The sequence below is a fragment of the Garra rufa genome, chromosome 15, assembly GCF_049309525.1.
Source record: "Garra rufa chromosome 15, GarRuf1.0, whole genome shotgun sequence".
In the NCBI taxonomy this organism is placed as follows: domain Eukaryota; kingdom Metazoa; phylum Chordata; class Actinopteri; order Cypriniformes; family Cyprinidae; genus Garra; species Garra rufa.
The window spans coordinates 1,560,381-1,585,571 of NC_133375.1; the positions used below are offsets into that span (position 1 = coordinate 1,560,381).

The 25,191-nt window shown below is 35.6% G+C and overlaps 3 protein-coding genes across 3 annotated transcripts in view; all 3 read left to right on the forward strand.

Annotated features, from left to right (window-relative positions):
• LOC141286971 (L-rhamnose-binding lectin CSL2-like) overlaps positions 1–662 on the forward strand; it is a 9,914-nt gene extending 9,252 nt beyond the window's left edge. Inside the window, 1 exon segment of the mRNA XM_073819100.1 lies at positions 649–662. Coding sequence (XP_073675201.1) covers positions 649–662 — 14 coding nt within the window.
• Positions 663–1,356: 694 nt separating this feature from the next.
• On the forward strand, positions 1,357–15,572 carry LOC141287209 (eukaryotic translation initiation factor 2 subunit 2-like). The gene is made up of 9 exons (XM_073819344.1): positions 1,357–1,481; positions 1,756–1,927; positions 2,055–2,155; positions 11,290–11,422; positions 12,392–12,486; positions 12,591–12,739; positions 14,105–14,161; positions 14,241–14,326; positions 14,712–15,572. Exons 1-9 carry the CDS (start codon positions 1,467–1,469, stop codon positions 14,885–14,887), a joined length of 984 nt encoding a protein of 327 aa, XP_073675445.1. The 5' UTR covers positions 1,357–1,466; the 3' UTR covers positions 14,888–15,572.
• A 1,204-nt stretch (positions 15,573–16,776) lies between these two features.
• ywhabb (tyrosine 3-monooxygenase/tryptophan 5-monooxygenase activation protein, beta polypeptide b) lies at positions 16,777–24,491 on the forward strand. The gene is made up of 6 exons (XM_073818569.1): positions 16,777–16,928; positions 20,114–20,414; positions 20,604–20,727; positions 22,209–22,372; positions 23,654–23,749; positions 23,836–24,491. The coding sequence occupies exons 2-6, from the start codon at positions 20,121–20,123 to the stop codon at positions 23,884–23,886; spliced, it is 729 nt and encodes a 242-aa protein (XP_073674670.1). The 5' UTR covers positions 16,777–16,928; positions 20,114–20,120; the 3' UTR covers positions 23,887–24,491.
• Positions 24,492–25,191: the final 700 nt, after the last annotated feature.

Below are 25,191 nucleotides of genomic sequence, written 5' to 3' on the forward strand. Positions count from 1 at the left end.
TTGATACTGCATTCAAATAGTTGCAGACAATGACCTATTTAATAACAGATCTTTCCAGTTGTGCTCTTTTGAGGCCTGATCTATTGATATGCCGAGGGTTTATCTGACAGTAGATGGTTGTAATTATAAAACTATACCATGTTTTTTTCCTTATACCAGAGCATATACTTTTTTGAGATGCAAAAATGCTGTATCTTTTCAGGTTGAGGCGAATGTGGCATATGTGTACATTTGTATTCAGATGGCTTTTATTTGAGAGATCATTAAACTTTTGGATTCCTTTTCTCTGGTGTTTTTAGTCTTTCCGTAGCATCCACCATAGTTATAATTATATATAAAACAACTTATGTCCTGTTCTTGCATTCAAAAGCATATAAAGAGTGTCTGCAGTGTTATGTGCCTTAATGAATGGCATGCTGATGCAATTTGAGTGACATGTCTTTAAATGAGTGTGAAATGCCTCATGGCTGACATGAAATTTGAGAAGGAAGAGTGAGGCATGGTGTTTGTACTGCATCTAGTTCATTTCACTCTTCTTCTAGCCTGTGTATTCTTTGCCAAGTCCATTTTGTTGTTTTATTTTACATTCATCCAAATAGTTGCAGAAATTACCTATTTAATAACATCCTTCCTATTGTGCTTTTTCAGGCCTGATTCACTGATGTGCCGACATTTAACTTCCAGTAGATGGTTGTAATTATAAAACTATACCATGTTTTTTTCTCCTCATATGGGAGCATATTCTATTTTGAGATGCAAAAATGCTGTATCTATTCAGGTTGAGGCGTATGTGGCATATGTGTGAGAAGGAAAAGTGAGGCATGGTGTTTGTATTCCATCTAGTTGTTCATTTCTCTCTTTTCTTCTAGCCTGTATATGCTTTGCCTAGTCCCTTTTGTTGTTTTGTTTCTTACATTCATCCAAATAGTTAAATATCTTTCCTATTGTGTTCTCTCAGGCCTAATTCATTGATGTGCCAAGGGTTTACCTGACAGTATATGTAATTATAAAACTATACCACTTTTTTTTTTTCTTATATGGGAGCAATCTTTTTTAAGATGCAAAAATGCTGTAGCTATTCAGGTTGAGGCGCATGTGGCATATGTGTGAGGGTTTTGGGTGGATTCATGATTTTTAATAAAGTACATGGTTGTGCTTCTGAGAGGAAAATCTTTCTCATTTGTTTAACATTTGTTTCGATTCGTTCTGTTCTCTTTATATTTCTGGAAGAAGCTACAAAACAAAGATGCAAATAATTATTAATACAAAACATATATCTTTGTAATCGATAGAAATACAAAAACACTCAGGGAAAGTCGCGTAATGTTGTCGTCAGCATGAGGTAATCATTGGTCATCGGAAGTACGCTTGCGCGTTAAGCTCGCCTGTGCTGATGCAAGACAGTAGATGAGAATAGTCAACGATATATAACAGGACGAGAAACGTCGATATTTGATTCAGTCATAATGTCAGAAGACGAGGTAATGTGGTGGACTATTTGTATGTTTTGTTATTATTCACAGCTGAGTGGAAATAATCATGTTGTGACTTTTTGGCTCATGTCGCCTATAACGTGCTGTAGGCTACATGTACAATTGTGTGTTTTAAAGACATTATTACCTATTAGTTTTGCTTGTATAAGATATAGAAACTAATAAATAGCACTTAACATTGCTTGAGAGATAAAAGAGCTTAATATTGTTTCCTTAAGCACATTGAGGCATGTTTAAACAAAATTAACCTTTGTGTCCTCAGATTTTATTCGACCCCTCCACGACCAAGAAGAAAAAGAAGAAGAAGAAGCCCTTCATGCTGGACGAGGATGGCGATGGAGAGGAGACTCAGCAGGCTGAACCGAAAGAAGTCGAGCCTGAAGCAGGAGAGGAGCGAGAATTGGAATTTGAAGATGATGAAGTCAAGAAAAAGGGTGAGAGGATGCAAGTGTTTTGATTGTATCTAACATTGAAAATTTCACTGCATGTGTGGAATCTGTGTGCTGTCCACTTTTAGGATTGTATTTTTGACTAATTATGACAATGTTTGGTTCTTCACAGAGCCTTCGGATGATTTAGATGATCTGAACTTCTTCAACCAGAAAAAGAAGAAAAAGAAACCGAAGAAGGTCTTTGAAAATGACATTGAGGAAGGCATTAAGGTAGGTTGTTTGTGAGGAAATTGCTTGAAAATGATGAAATGCACATGTGACCAGGCATTAAAACACTAGTATTTTCAGCAGCTAAAAATGGTTTTAAGTCAGATATTTCTATATTTTGCTGTTGTGTGTCAGTGGGAAATATCAGTTTACATTTCCAAATATTCATTTTGCCATTAAAGGAACACTCCACTTTTTTTGGAGATAGGCTCATTCTCCAACTCCCCCCGAGTTAGTAAGTTGAGTTTTACCGTTTTGAAATCCATTCAGCCATTCTCCTGTTCTGGAGATATCACTTTTAGCATAGCTTAGCATAGATCATTCAATCCTATTAGACCAATAGCATCGCGTTCAAAAATGACCAACGAGTTTCAATATTTTTCCTGTTTAAAACTTGACTCTTCTGTAGTTATTTCATGTACAAATACTGGCGGAAAATCGCAGCTTTACATCTCCCACGGTCTTCGTACACGATATAACTACAGAAGAGACCAGTTTTAAATAGGACAAATATGGAAACTCGTTGGTTATTTTTGAACGCGATGCTATTGGTCTAATAGGATTCAATGATCTATGCTAAGCTATGCTAAAAGTGATATCTCCAGAACAGGAAAACGGCTGAATGGATTTCAAAACTGTAAAACTCAACGTATTAACTCGGGAGTTGGAGAATGAGCCTATTTCCAAAAAAAGTGGAGTGTTCATTTAATAGAAAAAATCCTGTGAAATTTTTGTTTGCACAAGGACTCTGACAACAGCCAGTGCTCCACACATAGATCTGATCTCAGTATCATCCAGTCTGTCTGGTATGACATGAAGAAATAGAACAAACTGAGACAGAATAAATCCAGAAGAACTGTGCCAATGTCTCCAAGATGCTTGAAGAGACCTACCTGAAAAACTAGTGCAAGTGTACCTAAGGCAAAAGCTGCTTTAAACACAAAGGGTGGTTAAACCAAATGTTGATTTAATTTAGTTAATAGAAGTTAATTGATAAAGAAAATCTATTTATGACATTATTTTTGACTGCATCCTCATTTTACAGTGTAAGGGGAATTTTACAGTAAAAAAACACACAAGGACCAGATATGATGAACAAAAACCAGGAGTCAAAGATTCAATCAATCGAAGTCATGTTTACTGAAGAAAATAGTTTGCAGTTTCATCAGCAGAAGTCAGCTTCAACACTCTCGATGGAGTTCGTAGGCCGCTCTGCGTACATGTTCAAAACACCAGTAATTATACTCTAACAGAGGTTGCTAATTACGTCAATACATAGATTAGGAAGATCCGGATTGGTCCAGAACCTAGATAAGTGTGAAATATTCAACACACACGTAAAGTCACACACAGAGGTCTTATCTATCGTCAAGGTTGCCTAGCCAGGCAAGACTCTTTATCGATGTGGCTTGATACACGCACACTTAACAGTTAGCCACTTAAAAAAAATAGAACCAAACCAACAGGATTTCACTAATACAAGTCTAAGGGATTCGCATTTGATCGGTTATCAAGAACACATGTCATAGATGTCCCGATCACAGATGTCTTGGTCACAACTGCTCACGTAATCAGGAGGGTCATCCTGACCTCCTGAGGTGTGACCTCGGGTGTCTGAGAAAAGAGAAACTTCAACAAGCACAAATCTCATTCAGAGCACAATTTATTCTAACATCATGTGATTTTCTATTGAGACATCTTTTAGCCAATACTAATATTAAACAACAAATAATATTAGGAGTTAAACACTGATTTATGAGCTAGATCATCTACTAAAAATGTGTAAGAATTAATAAGGATATTAATTTGTAAAAAGGCCATGATGTCTTCCGACTTCCACTCCTTCAGTCCCCCGTATTAGACCAATTGTGGAGTCCAATACTCCACGTCCGGTCTACCATGTGAGGTCACTACGGAAGGCGGAGGTTTGAGTCATGCTCCCCTGACGGGTCACAATCGTCTCTTCACCCCATCATGGACAAGCCGGAACCTAAAAATTCCGGTCCCCATGGCAGGGGCTCTCCCACCTTCCACTCACAACAGGGCGTTGACGTTTTCTTTGGTCAATCGTTGATGTAAGCTGTTTGACAGCTTCAGCAGGCACATCTCTTCTTCCACAGGATTCACTGTCCTGTAGACATATTTAAAAACATACAAGAAACAACAACAAACCATCCTCCAAATAATTAAGACAGCTAGTCCTAGATATCCTCCAAGCGCGTACAAAACATACTTTAACACTTCCACAAACTCCTCTACCGAATCTGTCACGTCCGTAAAAACGTTCCTACTGTAAATGTAACATTCACTTGGTGCTCTCTTCGTCTTAGTTTTTCTGCTAGCAATAATTTCCAAACACAAATTAAGCCTATTTAAATGCACCTAGCAGTGACATTATAGACCATCGAAGTGGCGCTAAAGCAGTTACCTTTAAGATGGTCATGTAGTTGTTCCGTTCTAGTAATGGACTTGGTATCTGCGACAAAACATCTACAAAATTTGCCCACTTATAGTCAGCCTTAACAAATGATAATTAACAAACATCCTTATATATAAACATACTAAAATCAATCCCAACCATTGGCCAAAAGCATGCTGCACATTTTGTTTTTCAACTCTAAGTATTATACTTCTTCAATGAACACAATTCTTTAATTGGTCTGCTGCTTCTTACAACCCCTGTGAGCACAACTGAATATCTTTTCCCTTTGATAACTACACTGGAACTAAAAGTCCTACGGTGCATGTAGTGCATTGTTGGATGTCATTACCTTAGACACAATTGTCTTTACCTGTCTTATACAAATATAATGCCTCTTAGTTAATTTGGTAATATCTGAAAATTAACTGATTACAAGAATCACGCTTATTTATTACATGGAAGCCAAGCTAAATTAATAAGCATTCTCAAGATAGATATCCTATTTTTACAAAAACTATTATTTATAATATATATTGCAAGAAGAGGGATTGTAAATCCACTCATTCATTCCCTATCATGGACCATTTTGGGGTCCAAAACAATGGCAGTCTAAAATAAACAAGCCGAATATAAGTAAGACCCAGATTAGGCCATTGTTAAAAATAGAAATAAAAGAATACATAATCATTATTCCACTTAAACCTAGAATAGTTCATAATTGTTACTTAAAAGCCCTTTTATTAAGTTTCGTCCAAATGACATTGTCAGTATCAATGTGTATAACTTTAAATATAAGACTAACTTGTTATTGCCTTGCATATCATTATATCATGAAATAACTCCGTGATACCCAAATGCCTAATTTTTGTAATTTCAATCTTCTAAATTATCATACCATATTACTGTACTCCGATTACAGCATATAATTCAGGACTTTCAGCAAATTCTCAGGGCTTTGTTTAAAGGCAATTTCTCATTGTCTTGTCAGTTAAAAATGGTCCCGGTCAAGCTACCTGATCAACGTCTTAAAAAGCCTTCATTCATATTTGTCATTTGGCAGTGATCAGCCTTGAGACACAGACAGCCTTACAGCTGTGTTTGCCTTTAACCCATACTACTCTTAGAATGTATTAATTCCTCCTTTGTTTGCCCACCAGCCTTTCTTACTATAACATTAGGGTACTCTCTGGATAATCTGGTTAGTGACTTAGCCAATGTGTCACTGTTTCTTTGCCATCAAGAACATTTACCTTTTATCATTCAGATACCAAACAGTTATCTGTATTTTTAGACCCTCAGTTAAATTTAGACATGGGTTTTTAACCCATTATGGATGGCAATTTCACAAATTCAATTTACCTAAACACTCTGAAACATATTAAACCAGAGAGTGATTCAAATCAGCATTATAAAGGACAAAGTAAGTAGTTATTACTCATAACAGACCGAGCCAAATAACCAATCTATATAAAGCTCGTCCATGTTCAGTGTCCTCTTTTCATCATATTCACTAAGAATGATCAACTTTTGTAAAGTTTGCCATTTCATTTAACCCAACAGTAACGATAAAACCCTCATTCCAGAGGTTGTGGGCACAATATACACACAAAAGCAACATAATCGTTCCCCAAATCAACAAACAGTTCATAGGTTAGGTTACGATTTTGGTGTTAATTTTAACTTAATATTTTTCCCTGCCAGTTTAACATAGTTTTTACCTCTCCTCTTTTCCAATCTCAATGCTTGTCATGGTTTTGTTTTGGTTAAACTTTTTTAACAGGCTGATAAGAGAGGCACCATCCTTGCCTCCACTCAAGCAGTCTATCTCTCTCTCTCCTGCTGTGCAAATTATCATTTGACAGCTTAACTTTGACTATCATACTAAATTCATTACAATATAACACTTCACTTACCAAAGCTAAAAGTGTTAAAGCTTCTATCTCAAATCTCAATTTAGATTATTTAAAATCAAGTATGCTTGCAGCATTTTTTTTAACTTTAAATTGTTTACTTTAAATGCTTAATTTACTTAACCTTCATTTATCCAGACTATCTGTTCAATCAGCAAAAGCAGTCTTCATCTTTAGCCACCACCATGTCTTGTAATTATCCTATGCCATGTCTAAGGACCTGCAAAAGTAAAAACTGATATAGACATATTAGTTAAATATCATCTTAGCCTCATTGATTCAGGAATTTATCATAATGTTGAATCCACAAATGTTATGCAGTTCTTGTCAGTAAAGCAACCAACTTCATCCTGACATGAATAAAGATATTTTGTTATGTCTTACTAGAAATAATGGCTGCCATCACATGGTCTCAGATGGTTCTTGAAAGCCCATTGCCGTTAACTCTTAATAAATAAGCTCCTTTTCCTCAAGGTGTGATGCCCTGGCATGTTTGCATCAGGTTGTAGATGCTTGTCACAATCAAGCAATGCGGTTGCTGGTGATCAGGTCTGGAGGAGCGCACATTTGAGGCAGATGGCTGTAATTTCTTACAGATCCCCTCTTTAACGATGCTTTAGGCCTATTCAGCATCCGCTCAACTCCGCTACCATCTCAAATATAACACCTCCCTTCACGGGCAGGTGCCCAGTGGCGGTGACCCCCTGCCTTAGGTTGCCCTCCGCTTGGCCAAAAGAGGATCTTACCCGTCATTGAGAAATCACCTCATTCACACTGGTAACCGCTCTTTCCATTTTGGACATCCTCGACAGTTTTCTTCCAGAACCTGGTATTTTCTGCAGCTTAGGAAAGGAGCACTCGAGAACCATGCGAGCCATTGAGACCACCTAGTAGTACTAAAACATTGAGACATGTTAATCAAAGCAATATTTTATCAATATAATCAATTAGACATCTTCAAATCATCGTGCTAATACAGTATTATTCTGAATTCAAATATCACACCCATCCACTCCGTGTAATGCTCTGCTACTGCTGTATAGCCAGAGCCATCAGGCCCTGTATGATGGTGGAGACTAAAAATAAGACAAACAAGTTATTGGCTGCAATACAAGTTACAATGCAAGTGTTCAACTATTTCAAATCATCACTTCTATTGTACAAAATTCTATAGATTCTAAATCTTTTAACAACTAATTGCTCTCCGACTGCATAAAATTTAAAATGTAGAATTTTTGAACTCCCTGTAGCATGTCATTTAACATCTCTGTGTCTATGATTTTCATTGAGACATTGTGCTGTACTATTAATATCTTATTATCATTTATGACACAAGCTCAGATTACAGCATTTAGCTGACTTTGAATGAGAGAGAGAAAGAACTCTGAGGGATTCAGGACAGATAGCAATGCATGCCATTAATCTTCTACTATAATTTCAATGTGATATTTTTTACTATAGCCCAGCTTAAATTTATATCAAAAAAATAAAAGAAAATGACAAGCACTTTCAAATAAAGATCTTCCTTATTGTCTTTTATTTTTTATTTTTTTTTTTTTTTTTTTATACTTACTTTGCAACTCACAGTCTAAGTTTTTCCAAAGCTCTGCCTATGGCTTTGGAAATTCGACAATTGCACTTTAAATCTGTCAGGGGTTATCTGACCCAGATATGTTACCTCATGCTATCTGAACTTCTTTTTAATTAACTTTAAACCCCCGTTTATGTTACTTGTTTACAATATTACCAGCTTCTATACAAACATAATTTTTCACTAAACATTGGCATATGGCTGTGATGCTGAGTGGCTGAAATTTTCTATTCCACAATAAATTTAGTCTTTTGTCCAAACATCAGTTATTACTGATTTCAACTCAGGACAAGACTCTGTTACTTTTACAGCTTCAGCCACACAGCGCAAGATAAGCAAATTGTTTCACTGCAGTCAAATGCAATCTTATCTTCTGAAAGCAAAACATAAGCTTCAAAGTTTTTCCAAAATGCTAATGCCTAACTTTGTGTCTAGACAGTGTTTTTACTAACCCAGAATTCAGTCCAATACATTGTCAGAGCTTACAACAACTAATTAGGGACTAAAACAGATTTATGATTTCATTCTTTGTCGTTTAAAATCTATGTACAAAGAATTAGATTAAATCATTACTCAATTAATTCTGGGAATTATTATTATTATTTTTTTTTTTTTATTTATTTTTTTTTACAAATAACAACACCACACCTCTAAAAATAGGCACATACATTGTATCTGGTTCTTTCTTTGTATGTAGCCAATCAAGTTGTTGTTTTAATTTCCCAATCAGAATCAAAGCCCAGACTGACCATTTAACTTGTGCTGAGAATATCCCTAAGGTTTGATTAGGTTTCATAGCAGAGCTGTTTACAGCATCTGCTCTCTTCTATTTCATTATTTCTATAAGGATTAAGCAAGTTACCTAATTTATCAGCCATATTTCTATTACAAACCAAAAACCAAAAGAGATGATAGCAGCAAGAGATTGAGGCGGTGATCTTACCAATTCCACTTGACGTCTGCGTGATGAAACTGCAAAGTATATTCCAGAATTTCCATATAGGTCCATTCCAATTAGGAACATACAAACAACAATTTTAGCTCTTTCGGGGTTGTTCCTGATACATCCCAGATCAACCAGTCCTTTCCCTAACATATATTAATATATAGATGTGCACATTTATTGTATTACTATTTCTGTTTTTAACACTACTTTTTGGTTACTCTGTTCACTAACCAACTGATCTGACCTGATCGCTAAAGCTCGGGGTACCCCTGTCTGTGGTGGTAGGAATGGAGAGTTGGTTGAGCGATTTACGACTAGAACCCCTCTCTAGCGTCTTACATTCTCTCAGTATTTCATATACTTAAAACAGACTGCACAGACTGCAGACTGCACATCTCATCTCTACGGCTCTCAGTGCCACAGAATGCACTATCTGGCCTTTACGGCTCTTTAGTGCCACAAAATAGAGAATGCGTTTTGTCCCAACTGTACTGTGCTTTTTGTCCCCCAATAGGATGCACCTACTTCTACTACACACCTCTCAATCTAAGTCTACTATTAATATCACAGGTGTGCACTTGTACACCATACCAAACCATATGTAACTTAATGTTACAGGTGTACCTCAAATCCATGACACCAGTTTCAATTCAACCAAATTTAACAGTTTACCAATCCAACTAAATTCAACTAAGTCTGGTGTCACCCACTCACGTCTGAGTGAGTCTCTATATCACTCTCCCTTCTCCCACCCCTTCCACCACAGACAATCCCTAACCAAAAATAATTTTACAAATCTTCCTACCTTGTTGATTTATCAGGGATATCACCAAAGAACAATTTGCCCGCGCATCCTCCACCATTACTGTAAGGGGAATTTTACAGTAAAAAAACACACAAGGACCAGATATGATGAACAAAAACCAGGAGTCAAAGTCATGTTTACTGAAGAAAATAGTTTGCAGTTTCATCAGCAGAAGTCAGCTTCAACACTCTCGATGGAGTTCGTAGGCCGCTCTGCGTACATGTTCAAAACACCAGTAATTGTACTCTAACAGAGGTTGCTAATTACGTCAATACATAGATTAGGAAGATCCGGATTGGTCCAGAACCTAGATAAGTGTGAAATATTCAACACACACGTAAAGTCACACACAGAGGTCTTATCTATCGTCAAGGTTGCCTAGCCAGGCAAGACTCTTTATCAGTGTGGCTTGATACACGCACACTTAACAGTTAGCCACTTAAAAAAAAATAGAACCAAACCAACAGGATTTCACTAATACAAGTCTAAGGGATTCGCATTTGATCGGTTATCAAGAACACATGTCATAGATGTCCCGATCACAGATGTCTTGGTCACAACTGCTCACGTAATCAGGAGGGTCATCCTGACCTCCTGAGGTGTGACCTCGGGTGTCTGAGAAAAGAGAAACTTCAACAAGCACAAATCTCATTCAGAGCACAATTTATTCTAACATCATGTGATTTTTCTATTGAGACATCTTTTAGCCAATACTAATATTAAACAACAAATAATATTAGGAGTTAAACACTGATTTATGAGCTAGATCATCTACTAAAAATGTTTAAGAATTAATAAGGATATTAATTTGTAAAAAGGCCATGATGTCTTCCGACTTCCACTCCTTCAACAGCATTTCATACAAGTGCATAAAACTTTAAACAGTACTGTAGCTTTGCAGGCAGGTTTCTTGAAGCATCTTGGAGACGTTGCCACAGTTCTTCTGGATTTAGTCTCTTGTTTAAGAAAAAGAAATCAGACTCACTTTATATTGTTTAACTACTAATATCTTTAACTACTGTGTACTAACACTTGTATTAATCATTAACAGTGTAGATACATGATTTTACATACTTATTTTAAAAATGTCTGTATGTAATTACATCTGTAATTAATTTCTGTAGTTTATATATAATTAAACTGCTACACCCACCCATTAACCCACACGTAAACCTAACCATATCGCCAAACCCGTCTCTGACTTTAATCGTGTCTCTCATTAGATGTGTTTGCAGTGACAATTATCTTTTTCTGACATAAGTACATGGTACTTATTTCTTTGACTTTGACTTTGACTTTAGTTACACACCTAATATAAAACGGGACCAATACATTTTCTGTTATTATATCTTTTTAGCTGTCTGGTATATAATAATCCCTAATGACATGTCCATCCAGCTTATTTTCTTGCATTGGATAGTTTTTCATTAAGGCTGTTGACTTTTAATTTTATTGCTGACCAGGAGCTGAAAATTGAAGGAGAGCAGCAGGAAATGATGGAGGAGGATGATTTGGATCTGATGCTTCCAGCTAAAAAAAAGAAACAGAAAAAAGTGGAATTTGTTGAGGAAAGTGACACTGTGGAAAAGGATGATGGTATGTAGACACACGGCATTCAACGAGTATGTGTTAAATTGGTAAAAAGTGATAGCAAAGACTTATATTGTTGGAAAAGATTTTGAATAAATGCTGTTCTTTTTACCTTTATTTATTAAAGAATCCTGGAAAAAGTATCACAGGTTTCACAAAATATTTGGCAGCAACTGTTGCCAACAAAGATAATTCTAACAGCATCATGATGACACTGAAGACTGGAGTAATGGCTGATGAATATTCTGCTTTGCATCACAGAAATAAATTATATTTTAAAGTATATTTAAATAGAAAACCATTATTTTATAGTGTAATAACATTTGGCAATATAACAGTTTTTTCCTGTATTTTTGATGAAATAAATGCAGCCTTGATGAGCATAAGAGACTTCTTTAAAAAACATTACAAGTCTTCTGATCCCAAACCTTTGAACGGCAATGTATATCAGAGTGACACAACTTGTCCTAACATCATAATATGTTAAATGCTTATTAAAAGGATAAAATGCAAAAAGAAATGAAAACAATAAAAGACCATCATTAAATGTGTCAATATTTTTTTATTATTAATAAATGCAATATAAAAATAAAATATATTGAATAATAATAAAAACAACTCATTTGTAATAAATAAATATATAAATGTATAATTTCTGCATTTGAAAAAGCCTTCAAGAAAATAATGATTATGGTCTAAAAGTCTAGAAAGTTGCACCTCAGTTACATCTTGCATTTTACATTTTTTTGTTCAATATGTCTGCAAAAATTAGGATTAAGTTTGTTACTTACTCAGATTTATAATGTTATGAAAATAATACTTTGGCTTTTTTATTTTTATTTTAAGGGCTTTTAATGCACAACTATTATACACTGTTTTAAATGAATTTTGTAATGAATTTTCTAATACCAGTAGCTATAGAGTTCATGATTAAATATTTGATTGTCTGAATTCTTTACCTGTGTTTTACTACAGTCATCGAGGATGATAAAAGCACAGATGGCATCACATTCAGTTCACAGTCGGGCCCAGCATGGGCCGGTTCAGAGAGAGATTACACCTACGATGAGGTATGATGATTGTTCATATGATGAGTAATCCTTTTTATTCCTTTGCTTGTGACATAGTTTTCCTTTGATTTGGAGCATCATTATTTACATATGCATCTTTACAGTTGTTGAGCCGGGTGTTTAACATCATGAGGGAGAAGAACCCTGATATGGTGGCAGGGGAGAAGAGGAAGTTTGTGATGAAGCCGCCTCAGGTGGTCCGAGTTGGGACTAAGAAAACCTCTTTTGTCAACTTCACTGATATCTGCAAACTGTAAGTATAAACATTTAGGATCCATGTCCTGTATTTTCTAAAAAATAGTACAACATGATGCATGGTTCAGTCACAAGGCTTTTGTTTTTTTGGTCCTACCAGTTTATTCAAAAGTACATTAAAACATTAAAATGCAAAAAAAAAAAAAACCTGATTCCAGGATTTTTATTTTTTTTTTTTAGTTTCTGAATTAAATTTAGGGACTATACACTGCCATTCTAAAATTTGGGATAAGTAAGATTTTTAAAGAAGTTTCTTATGTTTATCAAGGCTGTGTTTATTTGATCAAAACTACATAAAAAAAATGTAATATTGTGAAATATTATTACAATGTAAAATAACGTTTTTATATTTTAATAAATCAAATCAAATTTAATCCTGTGATCAAAGCTGAATTTTCAGCATCATTACAGTATTCAGTGTTACATGTTCCTTCAGATTTATTATCAGTGTTGGAAACAGTTGTGCTTCTTTTTTTTTTTTTTGTGGAACCTGTAATACTTTTTTTTTTTTTTTCAGGATTCTTTGAATAAGAAGTTAAAAAAAACACCACTACTTAAATAGAAATCTTTTCTAACAATATACACTACTGTTCAAAAGTTTGGGGTCAGTACTTTTTTTGTTGTTGTTGTTGAAAGAAATTAATACTTTCATTCAGCTAGGATGTGTTAAATTGATTAAAAACTGATATCAAAGACTTATATTTTTGGAAAATATTTCTATTTTTACTTTCTATTTTTGATTTCTTTTTAACTTTTTATTCATCAAAGAATCCTGAAAAAAAGTATCACAGGTTTCAAAAAATATTTGGCAGCAACTGTTACCAACATCGATAATTCTAATAATAAATCAGCATATTAGAATAATTTCTGAAGGATCATGTGACACTTAAGACTGGTGTAATGGCTTATGAAAATTTAGCTTTGCGTCACAGGAATAAATTATATTTTAAAGTATATTAAAATGGAAACCATTATTTTATATTCTAAAAGCATTTCACAGTATTACAGTTTTTTTTACATAAATGCAACTTTGAGCATAAGAGACTTCTTTAAAAACATTACAAGTCTCAAACTTTTTAACTGCAGTGTATATCAGAGTGATACAACTGACTATTTGACACAATTTGACTAACATATGTCTGCCAAATCAAAATCAATTGCAAAAAAGAAATAAAAACAATAAAAGCATGTGTGTGCACGTGCTTGTGTGTGTGAGAGAGGAAAAATAAATAAGTTTTTCTTTTTATTTAACATGGACACTTTTTACTTATTGACCCATATGTTAATATAACCAAACCAGTGATTCTAGTTTATTGGTGTAATTTTGTCTAATGAACTGCATGTGTACTCTTTTCATCTTCAGGTTGCATCGACAGCCCAAACATCTTTTGGCGTTTCTGTTAGCTGAGTTAGGAACGAGGTGAGCTTTTAATTGCATTTCCATAATTCTGTCAAAGGTGATTTCTCCTGTAACACAAGCAATGTCTTCCTGATTCCAGTGGATCCATAGATGGAAACAACCAGCTTGTAATCAAGGGACGCTTTCAACAGAAACAAATAGAAAATGTCTTGAGAAGATATATAAGTAAGTCAGACCTTTTACACACATGAATTTGTAGTTGGTGTTCCAATATTATTTGCTGATATACACTACCAGTCAAAAGATTTTTTTATGCTTACCAAACCTGCATTTATTTGATCCAAAGTACAGGAAAAACTCTGAAATTCTGAAGTATTTTTACTATTTAAAATACCAGTTTTCTATTTGAATATATTTTAAAATGTAATTTATTCCTGTGATCAAAGCTACATTTTCAATGTCACATCATCCTTCAGAAATCATTCTAATATGCTGATTTGCTGTTAAAGAAACATTTTTTTATTGTTATCAATATAACAATTTAAAAAAATAGCATTTACTGTTTAGTTTACTCATTTCTGACAATGCATTTTCTCTTTGTGTTTCACAGAGGAATATGTGACATGTCACACCTGCCGCTCACCGGATACAATTCTGCAGAAGGACACACGTCTCTACTTCCTACAGTGTGAGACCTGTCACTCACGTTGCTCTGTAGCCAGCATCAAGACTGGCTTCCAAGCCGTCACCGGCAAAAGAGCCCAGCTTCGAGCCAAAGCCAACTAATACAAACACCCTGTTCTGGCTTCTTCCCCAGACTGATGCTGCTCTTATCTGAAGTGCAGTGACCTAAGGCTCGGAGTGAACTGTGGAGGGTTTTGAGTGTAATCTCTAATAATAAATCTGACTCTGAAGCTTAGAGGGCTTGTGAACAGGCTGCCTCTGATTTGCTTGTCTTACTTTACCTCCTTCCTCCCGAAATATAATTTTTTTTCTGCATTTAGCATATCTGATAACCAGAACACATTTCTGTCTATTTGGGGTAATTTTACTCTCAGAGCAGTATTTGTTTTTCAGAGAATGGATGGAATGGAAACCAGAAGTAGGTACAAATTCCTTGCTTTTGGAAAATGAACCACAGCCTTTTATATTAGACTTAGTTTTATCAAAGAAAAAAATGAATCTCCAACCCTCAGTCATTGATAGTCAATGCACAAAATTGCAAGAATGTTCAGATTGGATCCAAGCGTTTCTTAATTTGTGCGTTTAGCGAAAGTGTGACTTTGAATCTCCTCTGAACTTTTGAACGAGAACACTTATGTAATTACACAGACAAATACAGATTGTGCTGGTTTCTTTAGTATAACATTGGGCAGCAGATGTTTGGGAATGTTTGCAGTGCTTAGATGAAAATGAATGCTTTTTGTTGGCATATTTGAATTTTTTTTTTTTAATAAAAATTATGAAAGTTTTTTGTGCAGTTGTTTCTTGCGTGCTTGATTCATGCAAATGTTTGAGTCATTAAATAGATCAAAAGTGACAGTAAAAACATTTATAATGTCAAATGATTTCTATTTCAAATAAATGCTGTTCTTCTGAACTTCCTGTTTATCAAAGAATCCTGAAAAAACTTAGTTTCCAGAAAAATATTAAGCAGCCTAACTGTTTATTAACATTGACAATAATAATAATTCATCTTTCTTGAGGAGAAAGCATGTTACATCAGCATGTTCGAATGATTTCTAAAGGATAATGTGACACTGAAGACTGGAGTAATGATGCTATTCACATCACGTGAATAAATTACATTATAATAGAAACCATTTAATTTAAGTTGTAATTTTACATTGTTTTTTGGACCCCTGATTAGCATGAGAGGTCTTTAAGTTTTTGAACAATGATTTTTTTAATGTTTTTTAAAGAATTCTCTTCTGCTCAAAGATTCTAAAAAAGCAGTAATATTGTCTATTTAAATATACTTTAATGAAACACACTGCGTCTCCACAACATGGCGGCTGAAACAATACTACAGCTGGTGAAAGTTACACCCTCTTTCTTTCCATATACATATGGGCGGTGTTATGCTAATCTACCCACACCATTACATGGACATCTGGGGCCATGTTTGAACAAGCCATTTTAGGAAGGCGTGGCTGAGTCTTAACTTTTTATAATAAATATCTCTTTGGGTTTGAGACTTTAGCTTTGCAACTTTACAGATCTTATCTATGTGCAAACAGCTTGTAACACTCCAAATACAAAGGAACATAAGAAACTGCATCATATGACCCTTAAAATAGAGGTAGGCATATTAGTCTCAGTCTGATTTCTTCTTATCCAGAACAAAGCTGCCACACCTTACCTCACTCTCATAAATGTGGTTTACTGATTTCAGCTGGACTCTCAGCCCAAGCAGCTGACAACTTCTAGTCTACACTGTATTTTAGCAGGTAATGTGTCAGTTATAACTGCAGATAGTGGCATTTACAAATTAAAATAAGACAAATCAAGCTCAAAAACCTCAGCTAAAACGCAAATGTTAATATAAATGTATTATGTGCTTAATTTCTTAATTGTTACAATTTTGTGCTTAACTTATTCATTATAAGAGTTCTCGTCGACCCCAGTATTTTCACATGAACTAAACGAGTTACATACATGTTACATAAGAAAAAACTTTCAGACAGTGGGCACGGTTTGCAGGAAGCGGAAGTGTCACTCTAAGCGGAAGAGGTACTGCCCAGAACAACCGAAGAGCGAGGCGGAGGACGGGGACCCAATTTGTGTCTTTTTAACGATTAAAGTCAGAGCAAACGCCGTTCAGAACGTGAGTGTGTTTCTCTTTTTCGTTTTACCAGTCTCCAAGTGTCTCACATAACGTGCTTTCAGTCATTTGATTGCGTGAATGATCTTGTGTTCCGTTCTTGCGGCCAGCGGAGGGATTTAGCAGGTTGCTAAGCGCTTCAGGCCTCACTGTCTGTCAGACGCGCTGAATCGTTACAATGAAATATCCGAACCCCCTTCCAGCATTTTGTGTTAGATAATCGTATCCATTAGCAGTATTGTTTAAAAGGTTGAGAATGGTTACGTATTATCGGAGGATTTCGTCCTGTCAGTGTAAGGATGTGTGGTTAGCGTGCTAGCTCATATCGGCGGCGCCTGACAAAGTTCAATTGAATCGATTGGTTGAACGTCACGACCGAGAAAAGGACGAATTATGATTTATGAAAGCCACGACACGGTTTGATTATTTTAGCAACGGCTTGAATGCTCATGTTGTTTTAGTAAAATACATCTTCATCTAACGTTACTATTTAGTTGCTATTCGCACGCTATTTTGTCGATATGCAGGCCTTGTTAAATGTAAATGTGACGAGTATTAAACATGATTTCATGATTATTTTTTCAGTTATTAGTGCATTACACACTTAGGGTTGTGTATTATAACATTTCATTATTCGATTCTGATTCACAAGCTCTTGATTCGATCCGATTTCGATTCAAGGACAAGTAATACATTAAAATATACAGGGAGCACTATTAAATCCAATTGCTGTTTATTTTAAGACACTCCAAAACTCAATTGAATACTACGATTACACAAATTACACATTAAGAAATTTTCATATAGATTTCTCAATGATATAGTTATATTTCTAGCCCAATTTATTGTTGAAAATATAAACATTTAAACGTTTCTTCATAATTTGTTTTCATGACTTATTCAAATATACATTAACAGGTAACTGATAAACATGTAAAAATATAATGAATACGTAATGCATGTATTTATCAAAATGTTTCTCTCTAGAGTTTGTTTTTTCCTTTTATGGACATTGAATGGCTTTTCTGAGGTGTAAATGTAATTTTGCATCACTACCAGTTAGGGCTGGGCGATATGGCTGAAAACTATATCACGATATCAGTGTTTCATATCGGTCGATATCGATAATTATTGATATTTTTATGACCCATTTAAAATAAGGACCAGGAGAAAAATATATTACACTCAAGCATTTTTATTTTAAACTTAACCTTCCTCTGATCATAATCCCCTCAGTTATTAAGACAGAAATGTCAACAACCATGGAAAACTCAAATGATTAAAATGTAAACATAAGTCTAAAGTTGCAATATACACTTAATTATCTCTTAATCCTCAATTCAAACCCCATTCATTGTCGATGAAGTGAATGGTCAAGCTAATGTATGGCCCAGAAGTACGGCTTGACCACAGGTCAGAGGTTGTTGCAAAGTACTTGGCTGATTATATTTTTTTCTGCACAAATTGCTGGTTGCCAGTAGCCAACATTACTTCTTTCCCAGTACTTTAGCCTATACTTTGTGTAATAACAAAAATATTTATTTAAGTGAAAAAATAAGTCCAAAACTTTCAACATTTTGAACAATAGGGCCTTACAATCTTTTTTTTTTTCAGAAATTCTTGTTTTAATTTTTCTGATAATCAAATGAAAGTAAAATCACAGATTTATTTTTAAAAATAAAAATAAACGGAGCTTTACTGTTAAAATTAATACATAGAAGAAAAATTATATTCAGTTAAAAAAAGGTTTAATAATAATAGTATTTTTTCAACAATTAAGTGGTGACTCTTTATTTTATTTTTTATCATATATATTGTTTTATGTAAATATTTAAATGTGAACATATAAACACCTACATTATACTGTACAGTAATACAAGACTAATATTGTTCTGTTACATGTTAAACCGCACTTTTATTTTGACAGGTTGCCGTGAAGTTTCAGTGTGTAATACAGTATGAATGATGCTAGTTTCACTAATGAAACGGTAAAATTGACAAAAAGTGACACTCACAGCAGCTTTGGAGATGTATTTATTGGAGTTTGTCTGTTCATTTTAGATGCAAAGGCCAAAAATTAGCGGGAGCGTCACGTGTGCAGTATGCGTGTAGTGAAAATAAAACGTGTCTCCTCCATTCATACATAAAGAGGCAAACGGAACATGCAGGATTCTTATTGAAACGGTCTTTTTGCATTTCAGTTTTCACAGACACTAGTCCATATCGCGATCTGAATTAATTAACAGACCAACTTTTGATTTATTGATCCAAAAATCGACGAATTCCGCGGCATTCCGCCCTATAGTAAAGTCCGTTTTTATGAATGGACTCCGCGATCCCGTCTGTGAGGAGACATTGTAAACGCGCGATCATGTAGAGACAGAAATCACATGCCGTCGTGTAAATAAGATTAATAACATAAGGCTATTTAGTTTGTTTAATACAACAACATGGACCCATTCTGTAGGAAAGATAACCTTAACTTCTATTGTGATCTGGCGCTATGAACTGAACGCTAAAGGGGTGCTGGGCGGGCCGACGAAGAATACAAAATATCGAACGTTTTATCGAACACATTTTTTATTGATATCGATCTCTTGTCTATCGCGATATATATCGTTATCGTTTTATCGCCCAGCCCTACTACCAGTCAAAAGTTTTGAACAGTAAGATTTTTTATTTTATGTTTTATAAAGGAGTCTTTTCTGCTCACCCAGCCTGCATTTATTTGATCCAAAGTACAGCAAAAGCAGAAAAAGTTAAAAATGTTTTTACCATTTAAAATAACGGTCTATTTGAATCTATTTTAAAAAGTAATTTATAAATATCAATTTTAGCATCATTTCTCCAGTGTGTAATTTTGTTTGGTTTCGGCTTTGGCCAAGAATTTTCATTTCACTTCATCCTTAAAGATTATTAGGATTATTGGCTAGGAGGCCTGGTACAAATATTGTTTATGGAAGTTTTTCACATCAAGTGAAAACAGCATAGATAAATACTGATCTAATGATTTAAGAACTAATGTAAAAATGAAGATAAATTAAAAACATAATTCATTCAAATGCAGCCCTTAAACTACTGCTGATCATCAGTTATTGAGCATTAAAACGTCTGGTGCTTTAAAAATGTAAAATTTGGTTGTTTTCTGTCAGTTATTGTCCTCAAACCTACTCGTTTCTGATTCTCAGTCTAAAAATGGACAAGAGTGACCTGGTGCAGAAAGCCAAGCTCGCCGAGCAGGCCGAGCGCTATGATGACATGGCAGCCGCTATGAAGGCTGTTACCGAGGGCGGCGTGGAGCTTTCCAATGAGGAGCGTAACCTGCTGTCAGTGGCGTACAAGAACGTGGTGGGCGCTCGTCGCTCCTCCTGGCGTGTGATCTCCAGCATCGAGCAGAAGACCGAGGGGAACGAGAAGAAGCAGCAGATGGCACGCGAGTATCGTGAAAAGATCGAGACCGAACTGCAGGACATCTGCAATGATGTGCTGGTATCTGCACTACTTTATCTTCTGATCAACTTGTATAATGATGACATAGTCACATGAAATTTCTTCTGAAATACAAAATATATTTAGTGTTCAGTTTACAAAGAACACTTTGTTTTAATATTGAAAGTGTTAGAATCAAATGTTCTGACAAAAATAAGCCATCCTGATGGTCCCAACATGTCTTGACAGGGTCTTTTGGAGAAGTACCTCATTGCCAATGCTTCTCAGGCAGAGAGCAAGGTGTTTTACCTGAAAATGAAAGGCGATTACTATAGATACTTATCTGAGGTTGCGTCTGGAGAAGCCAAGACCAGTAAGTGCATCTATCTATCCGTCGTTGAATTATCCTATCGATCATTTATGCGTATTCATGAAGTCAAAGGGTAATCTAATAATGTGGTATAAGTTTAAAAGTTAAAAAAAGACAAATTTTAAGACATCTTGCCATGCCAAAAGTGGACTTTTCTGTAGAATGACCGTCCTGCCTATTGGTCTATGAGTGATACACTGAAAACTGAAAATATTTGGCCAAAACATGAAAAAAAAAAAGTTTCTGGCGTAATACTTTTAGAAAGCTGAAATCATAGATCGAAACTGAAGTTTCCTTAGCGGTTCTCCAAAGGTGTGTTTTGACTGTTTTAGCATCCATTTTGTGAACATCAGGGCTCGCAAAATCGCTAGCCCGACGTCCCGGGGCTATTGTATTATCCAGTCGGGCTACCAAAATGTTTCACCGGCCTGCCTGACGGGCTATCATAAAAATCCTGCAGGTCCTTAAACTCCTCAATTTAGTTGTATCAAATTTAAGGCCATAAGTTTAAAATATGTTAAATAGTATAAGAAAAGTCTTAATTATAATTGAGGAGGTCTTACATTTGGGGACAGAAAGACGAGAATCACGATAGGGCTGGATAAAACTTCAAAAGGCAATGATGTCATTGAATAAATACGCACGCTGTAGGTTTCAAAGTCAAAACGCGGCACTGATGTCTTTATATGAATGTATCTGAAGTGAACCGACTGTCCTCAGAAATTTTTTTCAGCTGTTTATGGTCAAATGATTGCAATTATCGACCTATGTTTTTTTATGCAGCAAACACAGAGTTGTAAATGTGAAGGAAGTTAATGTGCCTTCTAAAATACTAAACAATTAAGACAGTAATATTTATGTTTTAAATAAATATAATAAATGATATACTCGATTAATAAATTGCCTTAAGTTGATATTTAAAAATTCTGCAGATACACCAAATAGTGAAATATTATTCCTTCCTTGATATTTGTTTATATTTATGTATTGAAAACATTTTTTGATTAAGTTTAGACTCCTATCTGATTTTCTTTATTTAAAAAAAAGAAGTCTTTTTTTTATTTGGGCTAGTTAAATAAATTTTCGGCCTACCAGAGATTTAGAAATTTTGCGAGCCCTGAACATGCCGTGGATAAGCTGCAACAGTTAAACACATCAGCAGTGTGGGCACACTTCAACATGACCAAAAATGATTCTACAGTAACAGTATGTAAAATTTGTTTGGCTGAAACGTTGAGAAGTGGCTTGTTGCTGAAGAACTTTACACCCTGAGCAGCATAATGAGTTCATTTAACCAAATTAAATTCAAGAAACTTTATATTCAGTTTTGGTTTTTGATTACATAAGTACTTTTAGTTCATTTCAGTGTATCACTACTATCTATCTGTCTTACTATCTTTGACATAATTCTTAATTATTAAACAAATTATATATGTGGCTTTTTTGAATGTGTTTAACACAAGCTCAACATTTTGTGCTTTCAGCCACTGTTGAGAACTCTCAGAAGGCATACCAAGATGCTTTTGAGATAAGTAAGAAGGAAATGCAGCCCACACACCCTATACGGTTGGGTCTTGCCCTCAACTTCTCAGTTTTTTACTACGAGATCCTCAACTCTCCTGAGAATGCCTGTCACCTCGCTAAGACGGTTGGTATCCATTTAAACACTAGCATCATAAGGGGCTGTTCACACAGGACGAGTTCTTGTGTTTAACTAAATTTGAATAGTGACTGTTTTTAAAGGTGCCATAGAATGGAAAACTGTATTTACCTTGGCATAGTTGAAAAATAACAGTTCTGTACATGACATGACATACCGTGAGTCTCAAACACCATCGTTTCCTCCCTCTTATATAAATCTGCTGTTTGCAAAAGACCACTGAAAAAGAGGCCAGTTCCAACATAACATGCCGTTATAGTCTCGGGATCATTAATAGTCAAGCCCCAACATTTGCATAGCCCAATCATCAGAAGTTCTGTAGCTAGGCTATTGTGAAAAGACAAAGCAAGGACAATAGCGAAAATGGCAGATCACGGGAATAAATGTTATTCCAGGTTGTGCAGGGATGGGTTGGCGTCTGTACTCAGAAAGGCACGGAAAACAAATAAGGCGTTCTAATATAATAAGGCGAGCCACTAAAGGGACACGGTTAGCTTCTTGCTAGCGGTAGCCTGTTACATTGCAGTACATAAGATTTCACTTGCCATACAAACAGAGTAAGGATAGATGACTGCGTGGACGATGGCGAATGATTTGCAGATTCTGATCGCTGCAGACAGTATAACGTTACCGCCGCTGTAGTATAACGTTACACAGAGCGTGTGCGATCCCAAATCTCAAAAGTTAAAAGTAAAAAGTTATTGTGCATTCAAAACGGCAGTTTCAACACCCTGCATATTGATAGCAGCTCAAGCTCCGTAATTAAATATATATTTTCCTCCAAGTGTTTCCTTCCTGCTGTGTGAGAGCTAGATGAGCTGCTCTGTGAAACAGCCAATCAGAGCAGAGCTCATTATTATTCATGAACCTTCCAAATAAGGTAATAATGGACCATTTCGTTCTAAGGACAAATCTTAGGGTTGTAAATGGACTTGGAAAACCGTTTCTGGAGAATTTATGCCCTTACCTAAGCCATATACCTTTTATGTAGATATCAGAGAACATTTTAAAATATTGTGTCAATGCATTCTATGGCACCTTTAACTTGCCAAAGTATTGAGAGACAGTATAGTCGCCAAAGGAGTCCATCTAATGCACGTTTACGGATAAAACCATACAAAAACAAGAATGTGTCCTATGTAGACAGCCTCAAATATGACATGAATGTATGTTTTATGTTTTTGCAAATCTTGACTACAGTGAATATTGTTACAATACACGAACCAGTGTATTACAAGCTTATTCAACTTTTGATGAACTTTTGATCAGGCTTTTGATGAAGCCATTGCTGAGCTTGACACTTTAAATGAGGACTCCTACAAAGACAGCACCTTGATCATGCAGCTTCTAAGGGACAACCTCACTGTAAGTCCTCCACTGTACCTTCTCCACCAGTTATATTTCTGTTTAAGTGCTTTATTTGCTCATTATATTAATTGTCATACCTGCAGCTTTGGACGTCAGAAAACCAGGGCGACGAAGCAGGCGACAACGAGAACTAGGGGAGCCGCACTGATCTCCAAACACCCACACACATCCACCTTAAATACACAAATGGCTTCCACCAACCCTCCCACCTCATTCCACCCTACAGCACCCACCCCTCTCCATCCAGTTCCCGGCCCCGCTCCCCATTACCTTCTGAATGATGATCAGCACCCAGAGGAAGATGCTCAGCGAAGCCCTCGTGGTTGGGTTGGGTTGGGTTTCGAGGGGGGGGTGGTGGCGGGTGGCGGTTGCGGTTGCTCACAGGGTGACATGCTGACATTATAGCAGGTCCAGTCATTTTGTTTGTGAATTTAACGTGTACTGATTATCAAACCCTGTCCTTTGTGCGTGTCTGAGTGACTGTAAGAGTGTGCGTGCTGCTAACAGAGAGTAACTGAGTTTGTGTGTGTGTGTTTGAAAGTGAGAGTGAGTGTATTGGGGATCGGGGGTTGTGAACTCTAATCGTCCTTCCTGATAATTCCCTTTGTTCCACTTTAGCTGGTTGTGCATTTTTCATCCTTTTTTTGTTTTGTTACGATCATATTTTTTTTAGTATAATTCATCGGTATTTACAGGTTTTATTGTATGGTTATTAAACTGGCAGTTTATTTTCACCAAATACAGAGTAAGTCTGACTTCTGTGCTTTCTTGTGTTCAATTCTTTGCTGCTTAAGCTGTATTCGCGTAAATGTCATGTTCTTAAACACAGGCAGTGACATTTTTAAACATTAAAGAGGACACTAAGGTATTTTGTACTCATTTAAAAGGTATTAACTTAAATGAGTAAAGCTAGCTTTTAAGTTCTCTTTCTGCATTGACATACTATGTTAATAAGGTTTTAAACATATGAGCAGGGTTGCCAGGTTTTCACAGCAAAACCCACCCAAATGCTACTCAAAACTATTGTTTTGGTGGGGATCCCCTGGTAAAAAAAATGCCTTCCTGGGGTAAAATACACAATTTTTTTGTCTGGGTTCGCCTGGTAAAAATTTAATTTTGGGGGCTAAATATTACTTCTTTTGGGGTTGCTTTAACCTGCGGCAACAGTGTTAAAGTAGCCCAATTCCACGGAAAATCACAGGCTTGGCAACACTGCATATGAGGTCAGCATGTTTAAGAAGTCCAATAATGTTGTCACTAGATGAGCAGAACACTAAAAAGTCCAAAAGGGTCTAGTATGATTTACTGATTAACTGAATTTTTAGGAAAATAAGACTTTTATTTAACTATGCATTACATCGATCAAAAGTAACATTAAAGACATATATGTTACAAAAGATTTATATTTCAAATAAATGCTGTTCTTTTGAAATTTTAAG